The following is a 14697-nucleotide window of genomic DNA, read 5'->3' on the forward strand; positions in this document are numbered from 1 at the left end:
AGTGGGGGAAATATAAATCTATTTCTGTGCTTCACCTCCAATAAAACTCTTCCAGGAAATGTGCAGAAGGTGTAGGCTTGGAAGGAAAGGAATCTACCTTTGCATGCATCCTGGGACATCTGTGAACTCGATGGCTGAAATGGATGGAGCCAGGAAGGAATGCAGGAACAATGCTGAACTTGGGGCCAGGAAGTGTCAGGCCAGATGGGAAAGAGGAGTGGAAAGAGCATATGGCTCCCTAGCTTTTATATCTCCTGGTAGTCCCCAGTGCATATGTGTTGTTGGAGGTATATCCCTGAAGCATCCAGAAGAGTCAAGTGGATACTCCTGAGTTGAAGGAGAATTGCCTCTGCTTCCCTCCTCAGCTTTGTCTCAGATACCAGCTAGATGTTACCTCTTGGCATCTGGGGAACTTCCAGGCTAGGCCTCTGCCTTCGGCAAAGTATATATGGCAAATGGATGATAAAAGCTTACTTAAGGGTGTGGGATTGTGGTGGTGGTGAAGACCCTTTATTTATAAGGTGGGGCCTCTGATTTAATAGGCAGTGAGTTCTTGGAATGGAAGTTAGCTGAGCAGAATTCTGGCATCCACAGTGCTGGCATAATTTAATTGCATGCTGCTGAAACATCCTCATGCCTGGACTTCTCTGATAGGATAAGCATGTGGATTTTGCATTCTCTTTTTTTTCCGACAGGTGTCAAGGAGAGACTCAGAAAACATTGGGCTTGGCACAGCTGTGGACAGGACTGTGGTTGTGGGAGTTTACAAGCAATGTGACCTCACCCATGGCCCCAGATGCCTTAACAGATTCTGGCATCTCCCTGCACTGCCTCCCCTTCTGTGCCTGGTTCATCTTGATTCCTCTGTATTTGGCCCTGGGGATGTTGTGTTGCAAAGGTATCTCACTGGAGAATATTTCTGCACTTCCTCACAGTCATGCACCCCCAAGGCAAGGCATGGCTGGTTACCTAACCAGCTCCATGTTTCCTGGTTTGTCTTTGTTGCTGTAAATACATTGCTGCCTTCTAGCATTGCTTGACATCACACTCTTCACTGTGAGCTTGCAGCTCTGCAGAAATAACAATCCTCCCTTGTTCTGTCTGCTAGGTGGGCTTATCATACTGTACCTGGCCACTTGAGACATCAAGAAAGGTTGCCTCATTGCTGGGGTGGGCAGAAAGGGAAAGAAAGGCAATTTTCTGGCCATACTGTGAGTTTTAAAGGAAAGATGGTTACATGAGGTTTTGGAAAGGGAGAAAGACAGGATTCCATTCAGTGAGACACTTGGGCAATAGAGTTCCAAAGAGTGCTCCCTTGCCATACAGCCAGTGCAAGGGCAGAATCAGTGCTCAGACACTGGAGTGAAGTATTTAGAATTAAGGCAAGGACTGAACGGGGATGTTGGCTCGTATGCTTTCATGGCTTGAGAAAGAGGAAAAAGAGGGAATTGGCAGCTTGTGTTGAGTAGGTGTACTTGCAAACAAATGTGAGGTGTCTACAAAATTTTGTAGGACTGGTCTGGTCCTGTAAGTCTTGCAGAGAAGCCAGAGTAAAGGGAATGAAATATATGTGTGGTTCTGTACACACCTGCATCCCTTTTCTTTTTGTCTACTAGAAGCACAGTGCTCCTTCATATGAAGCACAGAGCTTGTGATAGGTACCACTTTGTTTCTGTGACTTGGCAGGTTGTGCCGACTGTCATTAGGACAGTGGTTAGATTGGGACAATGCTCTTGAAGAGACTTGTCCTTTGCAGGCTAGATCTGCAGAATACTTTATTCCTCCTTGGAAGTTAACACTGTTGGTGCTTGTGCTTTTTGATGCAATTTGGGTAATCACTGGCATTGCCTACCTCTGAATGCTCAGTGTTTCTCACTGCTGCAATTTCTTTTTTCCCTCTTAAATCTCCCACTGAGAGGACTGGTGTGGTTGGTGACTAGGGCAGGCATTCAGCTGCGTCAGTCTTCACAGGATGGCTTCTCTACAAAATAGGCAAAACTGTAATTACAGCTAAAGCCTTTTATTTCTTTTGTTTAATTGTGTATGGCTAGCAGTGAGGATGTCAATGAAAATGCAGTGAGGTTCTTTTAAATTTTCTATTAATAAGAACAGACATATGGAGAGAGAGAACATGAGAACTGCCTCCAGCCTAGGAGCAGCAACTGTAGAAACGAGGGTTACTTGTTTAGCAATAAGGTGGCATGGCCAAGAGGAAGAAAATGCATGAGGCTGGGATTCAGCAGTCAGGTCCCAGGTCTCAGGCCTGCTAATAGCTGCCTGAGGAGCCCTAAGTAAATCATCTCACTTCTTCCTTTTCTCTCTGTTGCTTATACTACGAGCTCCCTCAGCCAAGGATTGTCTCATGAAGTTGGGAACTAGCCAGCCACCCTCATCTTAGGGGTCATGTTCCCAAATGCCCACATGGCCTGACACTACTCTCTGAGATCAACTGTTGGTTTGCTTCTGCTTTTTGTTTTTTTTCTTTCCAGAATCTATAATGTCAACTGGTTGGTGACTGAATGATTCCCAGAATGGCAGAACACTTTCAACATTTAAGTCCAACAGCATAGGCTTCACAATAGCAGATGAATTGTTCTGGATACTGGTTAGGCTGTTCTCTTGAGCATGGGTGAGAGGGTTTTGGAGAAAGTGGCTTTCATGTGGATTCAGGAGGACTTCAATGGGCTCTCTTCTGCTTTGCTTCAAGTCATCTAACCCCAACGAGTCACATGTTGAGACTTAGCTGGTTAGGCCCAGATAGGAAAGGGAGAAGAGCAAGGAATCAGAGCTGGAGACATCTCCAGACCCTGCCTGATCCCCAGGATGGAGTCAGGAGAAGAGTAGAACAGGAACAGCATAGAAGTCCCTCATGTTTCTTTTTCCCATGGGCCCTCTCTCAGCCTCCTCTGTTCTGTGGATTCCCATCAAACCCCACCTTCTGCCTCATGCAGAGGGCTGTGCTTCCCCTAAATGCCACTCTTCTCACAGTGAGAATCCCCTATGCTCTCTCTTCCTCGTACCACCTGCTAGGGGATGCCCAATTACACAGACACTGTGTCGGAAGGACAACCTCTTGGCATAATTCACTGATGTTATGCAGTGTTCCACTTGCCCTTGACATGATGTTTCTTCACCCATGTTTGCTGTGGAAACTCCCTTAGAAGGGCCCCGGTGTTGCCCATGATAAAGCAGATGGGGATTCTAAGCAGCCTAAATTTTTTCTTCATGTACTTGTAGAAGCAGATATTAGAGCCTCAGACAGCTGTGGAGAAGTGGATATGTTCTCTGCATCTTTTCTGGTATAATCTTTATTATGGCAAGAGGTCTACAACCTTATTTTTCTCTCTCAAAGCATCATGCAAATTAGTATTCAAAACAGGAAAAGTGAGACTGCTTTAGTTTCTCTTGTGATTCTGGAAACTGAGGCCCTAGCAGATGCCTTCATCTGGCAGTGGGGCGAGGATGTCCTGATTTTGACTGAAGTTTTCCATGTGCAAATCTGTATAAGCAAAAGGGTGAATTATGTTCAAGACTGAGCATGCTGGCATGACCTTGAAATATTGGACTCTTTTGCAGCCAAAATCCTTGGGGTGAGGGAAAGAGAGCCTGCATTCTTGACATGATTAAAATGGACATTGTGAATTATGTGTGAGGGTGGATTACTGCATGGTGTGCAACAAGTGATTAACGTTAATCTGAAGTACAAAGAATATGCCTTCTTCTTTATTAACAGTGACCTCCTGGAGGGTCTTTCCCCCTGTGGTTGAAAGGAAATATACTGAGAGAAGAGAGAAATAAATAATAATAATAGTAATAACAACAACAACGACAATAACAACAACAACAACAATAATAATAACGGTAATAATACAATTAAATGAAAGGTATTATGGCATGTTTTCCATCTCCCTCTCCCGTTTCTGGGCCTTGATTCAAATCTCATTCAACATATTCAAGCTTAGTTGTGTGTTCTTGAGCAATAACCTTGCTAGTGATGGTTTTGCAAGCCATCTCTTGTCCTAGAAGTTCAGTTTCCACTCATATTGTCAGCTCCCCAAATTCCCTGTTTACTTCTGCAGGAAAGACACAGTTTTCAAGAAGGATACAGAAAGATGACACAGGACACGTCTTTACTTGTTGCAAGCTGACTTTGTTGCTTGCAAGAGATTGTTAAGGTGTTAGTCCTCCTTTTGCTGTTTGCATCAAGAAAGCATAACCCCACTTGGCAGAGTGACATTACTTGGTTGGTTGTGCATTTTCAAGCCCAGAATTGGAGTGCTGGACTATAAGCCCTCCAGGCTTTTTCTTTGTACAGACTCAGCTCAGTGGGTCTGAGCCTGCTTTGCACAGCATAGTGGGACTTCTAGGTAGAGATAATGCTGCTTGATGCTGAAGAGGCCATGGCATACTTTTAATAACTACCTCATGGCATGCTTAGTTGCTCTCTATTTTTGTAGTGAAGTGCAGCCATGGTAAATAAGGCCTTTTTTGTTGATAAGTGATTTTGTACTAGGTAAAAACCCATCCAGCTGGAGACCTGCAGTTTAATGGCGAGTCTCTAAGTGCCCCCAGGAATACTTTGACCTAACACAAAATGATTCAGAACAACTGGAAAGAAAATGTTAAGTGTCAGTGTGGTTAATTAATTACTCATCCAGCTGCCTAACTTCTCTTTATTCCATTCCTGCCGATTTTAGAGGCCCCTGGCATTTGAAAAGAGGAAGGGTTGAATGCATAATGTCGGTGTGTTCTCCAAATGAGAATGCCTGCCTGATCAGAAAGTGTTCAAACATCTGAGTAGCAATGTGGCTTTTAAAAACAGCAGTATCTCAAGAATATAGGCTCATGCATAATTTTTATTCCCCTGGCTGATCTGTTGTTTAAGTGCTTGTGCGTGGTTTTGTATGTGAGCAGTTTTATTAGTTTATTTTTAGTCTAGTAAGAAACATATTTTCCCTAGTTAATAACACTTGCTTCGGGGCTGGTGCAGTGATGTATCATCATGGTCTTGCTAACACTTATGGATTTGGTTTCCTCTCAGAGGTCTTACAAGAATTTGCAGATTTTTTCCAAGTTCCAGCCCCTGGACTCACATGAACATACGCAAACCCTGTTATTCATTGTACTGCATTTAGTTCTGACTGCCAGAGGAAATATAAAGCTGCTTTCTGACTACTTGATTTTAAAAAAGGAAGAAAAAATTTGATTAAAAAAACTATTTAGATTGTGTTGGTTTTGAGGTGTTTCAGAGGTAATCTAGCTTTAAGGATAAGGAGAATTTAAGATTACTCCATTTTCGACAGCTGAGGTTTGCTATCTCGTTGCTTAGGGACAGCAAAAACTGTTGTCCCTCTTGCAGGCCCTGGTTTCTGTTCTGAGTGCCATGCAGAGATTAGAGCTTTGCCAGGCTGGCTTTCCAACCCTGCAGGAACGAGCACGGGCTGTGCTAAATGTAATTATCTTTACACAAATGCAGATAACAGGTCTGGAGTGGAGGCACTTAGATAATGTGCAAAGCACTGCAACAATGGCAGCTAAACTCTGAAGTTCTTTCCCAGAGAATAACTCTGCATACAGGTTAGGAATTGCAAACTTGGGAACACGGCCCATCGGGGCACTACCTATTGATGTGTGCCATCATACCTTCATGTCCCATTCCTATTGTTCATGTCTTTATGAGCTTGATCCTATTCCCAGTTCAACTGGGAATTTTATCTTTCAGTCCAACTGACATGGAGCTGCCCATATAACTAACTAGAAAATGGATTCTCACAGGATTCTCTGTTCCTCTACAGATGGCAAGACTTTGGCTAAAGGACATTTATTTGAAGGATTTTCTGCAAATATGAACATATTTAATAACTAGACTTATAAAAGCAAGCTTTCATGTTTGAGAAATATTTTTGAGTGGTAGAGAATGAAGAAAATGTTACCCAACTTATTACTGAATGCTTGTGAAAGACTTAATACTCATGAAACCAGCAGCATGCCAGAGACAATGGAGGGAATCCTGCAGTGGGCCTCTGCACATTTCTTTTCAAAGCTATGCCAAAGCTCCTTAATCCTGATCTTAATTATTTTAGTGAAAGGCACTTGCTGAACAAAAAACTGAAACTGTGTCAAGTTCTGTGAGATTTGTGAGGAGGCCAGAATATCCAGCTGGAGTGGAATTGGGGTTCACCAGCACCACAGCATTGTGGCTGAGCTCTTAAGATTCTAAGTGAAAGACCTGATCCATGCAGCTCTTCTTTCAGCACCCCCTATGAACAGCAAAGAAACTAAAGCTTATTTGTCCTTGCCCTGCTGTCATGTCCATAAAAGCATAATTATTATCCAGGTGACAATTTGAGAAATGATATGTTTATAGAATCACAGAATGGTTTGGGTTGGAAGGGACCTTAAAGATCATCTAATTTCAGTGCCCCTGCCATGAGGGGCACTTCCCACCAGACCAGGTTGCTCAAAGCCTCATCCAACCTGGTCTTTAATACTTCCAGGGATGGGGCATCTACAACTTCTCTGGCAACCTGTTCTAGCATCTTACCTAGCATTTTCACCTCACATTGAGGACTTTCTTCATAATATCTAATTTAAATCTACTGTCTTACAATATAAAGACATTCCCCCTCATCCTATCACTTCATGTCCTTGTAAAAAGTCTCTTCCCAACTTTTCTGTAGGCCCCTTCAGGTAACAGAAGACCACTGTAAGGTCTTCCTGAGTCCTTCTCTTCTGCATGTTGAACAACCCCAACTCTGTCAGACTGTCTTCACAGGGGATGTGCTTCAGCCCTCTGATCATCTTTGTGACCCTTCTCTGGACTCACAGCTCCATGTTCTTTCTTATGTTGGAGGCCCCTGAACTGGACACAGTATTTCACATGGGGTCTCACAAGAAGGGGAAGAATCACCTTTTTTGACCTGCTGGCCATGCTTCTTTTGATTGTAGCCCAGGATACATGCCCAGGATGTAGCTCATGAGCTTCTCATCAACCAACACCCCCAACTCCTTCTTCTCAGGACTGCTCTCACTCTTCTCCTGGGGAGCTTGGGGGAACTCTGCAGAAACACCATGATACTCTAAAGCAAGCTTTTTCCCCCCTGGGCTTCCTGGCACCTGTGAAGCAGCAGTCAAATGCACCAGATTGCATAAAATATCTGGCAGTAATTTTGAATATATGCTATTGCTGTGCCAGCATTTGTATTTCTCAGGGTAAAAAAGGATGGGGTTTTTTTTGCTGACATCCCAAGTGCACCAGTAGTTCAGTTAAATCAGCATTTGCTATCAATACCATGGCTTCATTGCTTCAGTTACTCAGTCTAACCATACCTGATTGCTTGCAGTTATTTGAAATGCATCTTTTCTACTGGCAATTGCTTTACTTACGGCTTGCCTGTAAAAACCAGTGCCTTCCCAAGTGGCACAAAAGCAGATTAACTGCAGTTATTACTAAAGCAGATGTTTGTGTGCGAATACTCATTTCTTAGAGCCAGATTATCTTCTGCATTGGCATAAGGGAAAGGGATTAAGATCGGGTGATGCTGCCATGTGATATAAGCAGCGTAGGACTCAGCAGAGAGAGCTGGGTAGCTCCCCTCACCTCACCTTCATCTCATGGAAATCACTCTTTGCAGGGTGGTTACTGTTGACCTTATTGAGATCAGACCTGAGAGTTGTTGGCAATTAATTCTTAAAAGTCATTGCCTTTACTGAACAAGGTTCAGTGCTACTTACACGGGCTTCATGTTGTTTGGTTTGTTTATTTTTTTTTTCTCCTGTTCTCCAGAAATCTAGGGCTGTGCTTTCAAGAGAGCCTCAACACCTAGATTGACCATGTATGTTGCCTAATAGCTCTGTTCCCACTGAACTGCCTGGAAGGTGCACTCAGGGTTAAGTGTTAAGCTTATTTAGAGTAGGCAATCATTAGGTCCTAGAAGGCTACTCTGAAGAGCAAAGTAAGCATGGAGTCTTAGAGTCTTGGAGGACTGGAGAGAAGGTCTTTAACTAATCCAGTTGTACTGCCAGGACTGAAATACATTCAGATCAGTCCTTTGATGCTTTTGAAGCCCGTCCTGCCACTTAGTGTTTTTCAGCTGAAGCCTTGCCGTCTACCCAGAAAAGCCACTCCTGGCTGCCTGTGGTGATAGCTTGCCAGAATCTGAAAGTGTGTGTACATGCAGAAGAGATGTGGCCATGGTTCTGGTTCCCTGGGGACTTTCAAATCAGCATGCCCTGGTTTTCCTTGTGTGGAAAAGTATTGCCTTCATTTCTCTTCTGAAAAAAAGAATGTCCCTGCATGCACAGAGTGGACAGAGGTGGTCATGAGTCTTGGAAGAAGGCAGAGGCTCCTTCCTTCTCCCAACCATCACTGAATATAAATTTCTATGGGATGCGTTCATTTCCATAAGCAGAGGGCACTCTCCAAAGAGCTGTGGAATGTCTTTGCCTTTGGTGAAGACTGACTCTCAGACCCATCTCATAAAATGCTGACTGTCTTGCTCAAGAAGCTTTCAGCCTTCAAAAATGATCCTCTTATGAAACACCGCCCTTCCATCACCCTGTGTTAGTTATGCAGCATGGTGGGAGGAGAAGGGGGAACCATGTCAGCACCCCAAACTTCACTTCTCTGAATTCACTTGGTGGAGTGCAAAGCACTGATCCCACATAGATTTGGTCTACTGTCTTCAGTTAAGAGAAACCAAATGTTTAATGTTCAATCATGCTTTTCCCCTTCTTCCTGCCCCTATCACAGTAATTACTCTCTCTTGAGGGTCATTCAGAGTTCAGCTCTGTGGATAAACTGTTGTTCTTGATTAAAAGACTAGATGCTTTTTCAGACATCTTTGTCTAGTTGTACTTTGAAAGACATATCATGGTATTACAGAGCTTTTCTGTTAGCTACTGAGTAGCCATATCTATAATTGTTCCTATAGATGTGAAGAGAGGTGAGGGATGTCAAGATCAAGGGCAAGGAAGTAGCAGTTATCTGGAGAAATGAGGATGCTTGGTAATAAAAAGCTCAGTAGTTCTGAGTGGTAATGAAAAATAAGAAAGATAAGAAAAAATATTGGATATTGCACAAATGCTGTTGAAGCAACCATGTAAGAAGACACTAAAACTCTGTTTTTCTGGCTATACAGGTAGTACACAGTATTACAAACTTTTACAATGTTATCTTGAGTGTCCTGTTGCTTGGTATATTCCTTAAATTATTAGTTCCTTTGGTCATCTGGTTATTTGAGATTTGCTACTTCAGTTATATTTTTAAAAAGCACCTCTGATAGAGAAAAATGGTTGCACTCTTCAGAAACAAAAGGACAATGTGTCTCTGTTTTCTGTGTGAGGGAGCAGGAACACAGAAGGACCAGAGGAAAAGTAGGGAATTTTGATATTGGTGCTCAAGGACCATCTGCTCAGGGCCTCTAAGCACCTGGCTAAGTCACTTGGCAGAAAGGGGCCAAACTGACTTTTGAGATGCAAATCTAGCAGACTCTTTTGCTCTAGGTTCAAAATTTGGAGGGGCAAACAGGAAGTCAGAGAGCATTTCTGGAAAGCCTGTCTGCAGCAAGTGGGAAGGGGTTGGGAATTGTTCCTTGGAAAATGTTCCATTGCCTCAGCTGCAGCCTGTGGAAGCTGTAGGCAGTGGTTTGGTGAGGAGGAAAATTTTGGTTGAAACTCCATAGAAAGAACTTCCCAACTGTGAGGAGCCAGTACGGAGGACACTTCCAGGTAGAGGAGAAACCCAGGCTGAAGGCTTTGCCTCATAAAACTCAAGACAGAAACTTTTCCACATCTGTGCCCTGGCTTCCACCTCTCTGAGTGCAAGAAAGACGGTCCCTCTCTGTGTTGAGACTCTTTCGTACTGTGTGAATGATGATATGCATAACCTTTCCTCCCAAAAGGTGTCACTGGAGCAAGTCTAGCAGAGGCTGCTTCCTCCATCTTTTCTGCTAAAGTGCTTTTGTGGCATCAATTTTTGATTGTGCCAGTGACAAACTGGCGTGTGAGAAGCTGAAACCCTGGGTGAGGGCCAGAGGCAGAGCACAGGCAGCAGAATGGGCATGCTGTAGTGTCGAAGCAGAGGCAAGAGGCCATGCAGCTGTCTTGTCCTGTACCCAGCGTGATGTCCACTTTCAGAAATAACCGTGAAATCACCAGGACTGTACTGAGATCTGACTTACTGCCTGCAGTAAGTTTGGAATACCTCAGCCTCCAATGAAGCGACCCAAGCAAGACTAAGACTTTGCTTGCTTGTTTGCCTGCAAGGTCAAAGCTCCCTGAATCCCAAAGCACTGTTTTTCCTTCTCATGGTTCTTCCCTTGTGCAGTAGTGTGAGGCACAGATCCCTGCATATGCCACATGGGGCTGAGAGCATCTCCAGCCAGGGCACTTTTTGATGGTAGGGCCAGGACAGGGGGGTGAGACCTGGCAGGTAAACCAGAGGTGCAGTGACTGATTTAGGTCAGTGCTGATTTAGACAGCAGTCACTGACAGTGCAGAAGAGTCTCTTCACCTCTAAAGACATTTGGGGAACCCTGACCTTGAGTTTTAAACTGATCCAGTCTGGATCCAAGGCCAATTAGAGAAAAGATAAATGGGGAAAGACTCATGCAGCCACTGGGAGCTCTGGCTCGTGTCCCAGTACCCACAACCCAGTCCCCTCTATGCTGCTTTTGGTCATGCTCATGCTTTTCTATAGCTGTAAAAAGTAGCCCAGTGCCTTGTTGCTACTGAATTCATTGCGCAGCTTGATGCCGGCTGTGGGGATTTTTCCACTGGTGACTCTCACTAGCATGCTGGCAGCCTTTCCACTCAGTGCACAAGCCCCTGCCTTTTTATTGTGAGGTCTGTTGCAGATATTCAGGGAAAAAAACCTCACCTTCTCTTAGCCTAACACCTCCATGCGTCTTAAATCTCACTGGAGCAAGCTCCCTCATGCTATATTAGGTCTTGTCTTTCCAAACTTAGAATTCCTGACAGTGCAGGGGAATTAGGCTTGTGGTTAGGAGAAGACTGCAAGTAACCTGTCTGGGAAGCCACCCCTGCCGCAGATGCCCCTCTGACATTCAGTGGAGCAATGAATGTAGATGAGGTAACACCAAGGCTGTGGAGGCAGATGTAGGAAATGACACACAGTGTTTTGTGCTGGGAGCTACACCGGTAGCTTAAAATGCTCTGTGGTTTTTATTTTCCGTCTGCAGTAGAGGGAAATAAGGGCGGGAATAACCCACAAGGAGGCAGACCTTGGAAAAATCTCCAACTTCCCAGATCCATGTGGGAAAACATCCTCCTCCACCTGTAACCCTGTGGGGGGCCGTGGGCAGCGTAATGCCAATGCCACATGCTCACCTGCCTCCTGTCCCATCCCCGAGGGACAGGGGACACAGGTGTGTTTCCATAAGCAAAATGTCCTGTATTTCCACAAGAAAAATGCCTTTAGGGTACAGGCCCTTCCCCAGCATAGAGAGATTTCAGGGTTAGTGATACTCTTTCCACCTCACAACACTGGCCTTTCTGAAAAAGAAAAAAAAAAAAAAATGAGCAGCACCAAGAAGGACTTTGCCGGGACAGGAAGCCTGTCCCAAGGTAGTCCGCGTCTCCTGTCGGGAAAGCTTTGTGTCAGGCAGCCGAGCCGGGCGCCTCGGCTGCTCCTCGGGCAGCCTGGCAGTGCAGGGCTTCCTCCGGGGCATCCAAGCGGGCATTGCCCATCCCTGTGGCACACAGGGATCGGACGGCACACACCAGCCCCACGATTGCTGAAGGGCTTCGGGCCGGAGGCAGGCAGAGGGCAGGACGGGGCGGGGCGGGGAGGAGTGTTTTGGACCGGGGCCACGGCCCGCCTCTCCCCGACGGGCTTAAAATGGCGCTGTGAATCAGGGAGGAAGCAGAGTGAGCAGTCATGGCGGGGGTGAAGGTGATCGTGACGCTGCTGGCTGCGGCCCTGATGTTTGCCGGCGCCGTCCTGGGTGCCCAGGATCGCCCGCGGCTGCTGGGGGCCCCGGTGGAAGTCGACGACGCCGACAACGACGAGGGCTTGCAGCGGGCCCTGCAGTTCGCCATGGTGGAGTACAACAGGGCCAGCAACGACATGTACTCCAGCCGGGTGGTGCGGGTCATCAGCGCCAAGAGACAGGTGGGTGCCGAGGCGGCTCGTATGCACAGCAGCGGCCGCGTTGCTCCGGGGCCGGGATGTGTGTCTTAGGGTTGGCCTTGGCACCCTCCGGACAACAGCTGAAAATGAGCCCAATTTTTAGGGGGAAATACCAGGCCTTAAGTTTGAGGGCTTCTCCAAGCTGTGCTTGCTTTTTTTTTTTTTTTTTTTTCTTTTCCCTGGGAAAAAAAACCCCATAAGGTGAATAAAATCCTTTTTTTTTAATAACTCGGGCCTTTTCAATTTGTATGCCCTTGAGTGCTGTGTGTTATTGGAGAAGCTAGTGACTCCCTTGTGCTGCTGATGGGTTAACCAGCACACTGTTTACTGACTACGGAAGCTGCACCGTGAGACTTGTTTACTTGGATTTCCTTTCCTGTTTTTTGAAAGGGTGCCAAGTGCCTTTCCCATGGAGCTTGCCACACACAGTCCCCTCTGTGCTTTTGTAGACTGGTTTTCATCATGTTGCTGAAAAACTGTCTCCCTTTCTGTTAGGCTTCTCTCATCAGAGAGCCCTATGTGCTGCTGGTAAAGCTGTGTCTGCTTGTTTTGTTGCAGCTGGTGTCTGGAATCAAGTATATAATGAAAGTTGAGATTGCCCGGACAACTTGCCCCAAGCCAGCAAATGATCTCCAGAACTGCGCTTTCCATGAGGCACCAGAGATGTCTCAGGTAGGTTCCGGAGCATAGTGTGCACGTCCCTGGGTTTCCAGTCCCTTCCTTCTGACTGGCCTAGTAAAGAGAAGTCTGGGTGGTGTCTCCTTTTCTGCCCCAGCCAAGATGAGAGACCTTGAGGTTTTACAAAATGGTGCCCTTGCAGAACTGGTCTTGCCAGATGATGGTGACAGAGAAGGCAGAACCTTTTAGCCTGTTTCATAAGTGGAGATCTGAGGCTGTAGTGTGTGGCAGACAGCATGCCTCAATCCTCTTAGACAGTGCTCATGGTCTGGATCACAAGGATATGTTGAGGAAACTCTGCCAAGCCTACAGGTCTCCTGGGTCTCAGGACAGTGTCCTGAGTCTGTATACTATTCTCTGCTTCTCTGGTCCCCCCTGGTGATATGTACATCCTTGACTTGACATGGTTTCCTAGGGTACTTTGATTCCTGTGCTTTGAGCTTAGCACTGAATAGTGCTTTGAGCTTAGCACTGATCACAAGAAGCAGATTACCCCTGTTCTCTCTGCCCTCCAAGCTCTTACACTAAAGTTTTTTCTAATAGCAGTGTTCTTTAAGGAGTATTTTAGGTTTTCAGGCAAGATGATCAAATATGCCTTGATCTTGCCAGAGTCTAGTTCTTCCACAGTGCTTCATTACTTGCATTAATCACAGTGGTAGGCTTACCTTCTCTGTGTACATGCACTTTCTGCATATATGGGAAGTGTAACTGCACACAAGTGATCCATTAAGCACCTAGCTAAGAAGCTTGTATGTACTGTTATGATAGCTGTAATGGTTTGATGTGTACATACAGATTAGCTGTGCCTGAGAGCTTATGCTGCAGTATTACCTGTACTGAAAACTTTCCTGTATGTGGATGGGCAAAGGAGGTAACCTTATCTTCAGAACTGCCAACAGCTTCTCTGTTAGTGTTCAATTGAGAGAAGTGATTAATCCAGAACACATACTAACAAGAGGGGTGTTTCAGAATACTTGCTGGAAGAGTGCTAATCTAGAGAGCCACGTAAGTGGTGTATGTTTTAGATCAGGTGGGTTATGAAATCATTGTATAACAGGTCAAGCACACTGTTTTATGCTCTTAATCTGATAATTGCTTTTTTCTCTCTCTCCCTAGCACACCATTTGTGACTTCGTAGTGTACAGTATTCCTTGGCTGAACCAGATTAAACTACTGACCAGTAGCTGCCACTAAGTCTACCTTGGTTCCAGCAGAGACCAGCAACCAGTTACTCAGATTTAAAAAAAAAAAAAAAAAAAAAAGCAATAACACCAATTGAGATAGGCTTTGTCAATGCCTGTTAACTCGACTACTTATATGTGCTTGTGCTATGCAAGTTAAACTATGTAACTTTCCTTTAAAGCACAGTATGAGCTCAACTTTTTCTTCTTTGTAATTACATTTTAGAGCAGCTGTTCTGGTCTTTCTACACCTTTCCCAATAAAGTAACTCCAGCATCAGAATTCTGATTAAAGGAAAACTTGGTATCCCTGTTAAGTGACTGCTGTAAACATAAAAACTTAATTAATAGTTGCTGTGATGTGTTGTTTTCTTTTGAGATTCTGCTGTCTTGGAGGAAGGGTTTACTTTTATTTATGACCTAGTCTATCATGCCTAAATAATGGGGTCAGAAAAAAGTGGTGTCCTCAGAGAGTATCAGGGTTGGAAGGGACCCCTGAAGATCATCCTGATCATAGGGTAGCTAAAGCCATGACTCACTGTCTCTAAAACTGTCCACTGATTCTGAGTAAGTGGTGTTTTTGCAGGAGAATCACTGTTCTTTTGAAAACACTGCAGTATATAATGCTTGATTTGGGGAAGATTGGCCAAAATGTGTGCTAAGACTGTGATCCCTTCTGGTCCTGGCT

General features: G+C 45.0%; 1 protein-coding gene across 1 annotated transcript; it reads left to right on the forward strand.

Annotated features, from left to right (window-relative positions):
* Positions 1 to 11857: 11857 nt before the first annotated feature.
* Positions 11858 to 14309, forward strand: LOC139794398 (cystatin-like). The gene is made up of 3 exons (XM_071739905.1): positions 11858 to 12133; positions 12710 to 12823; positions 13946 to 14309. Exons 1-3 carry the CDS (start codon positions 11900 to 11902, stop codon positions 14021 to 14023), a joined length of 426 nt encoding a protein of 141 aa, XP_071596006.1. The 5' UTR covers positions 11858 to 11899; the 3' UTR covers positions 14024 to 14309.
* Positions 14310 to 14697: the final 388 nt, after the last annotated feature.

The sequence above is a fragment of the Heliangelus exortis genome, chromosome 3 (assembly GCF_036169615.1).
Source record: "Heliangelus exortis chromosome 3, bHelExo1.hap1, whole genome shotgun sequence".
NCBI lineage: Eukaryota > Metazoa > Chordata > Aves > Apodiformes > Trochilidae > Heliangelus > Heliangelus exortis.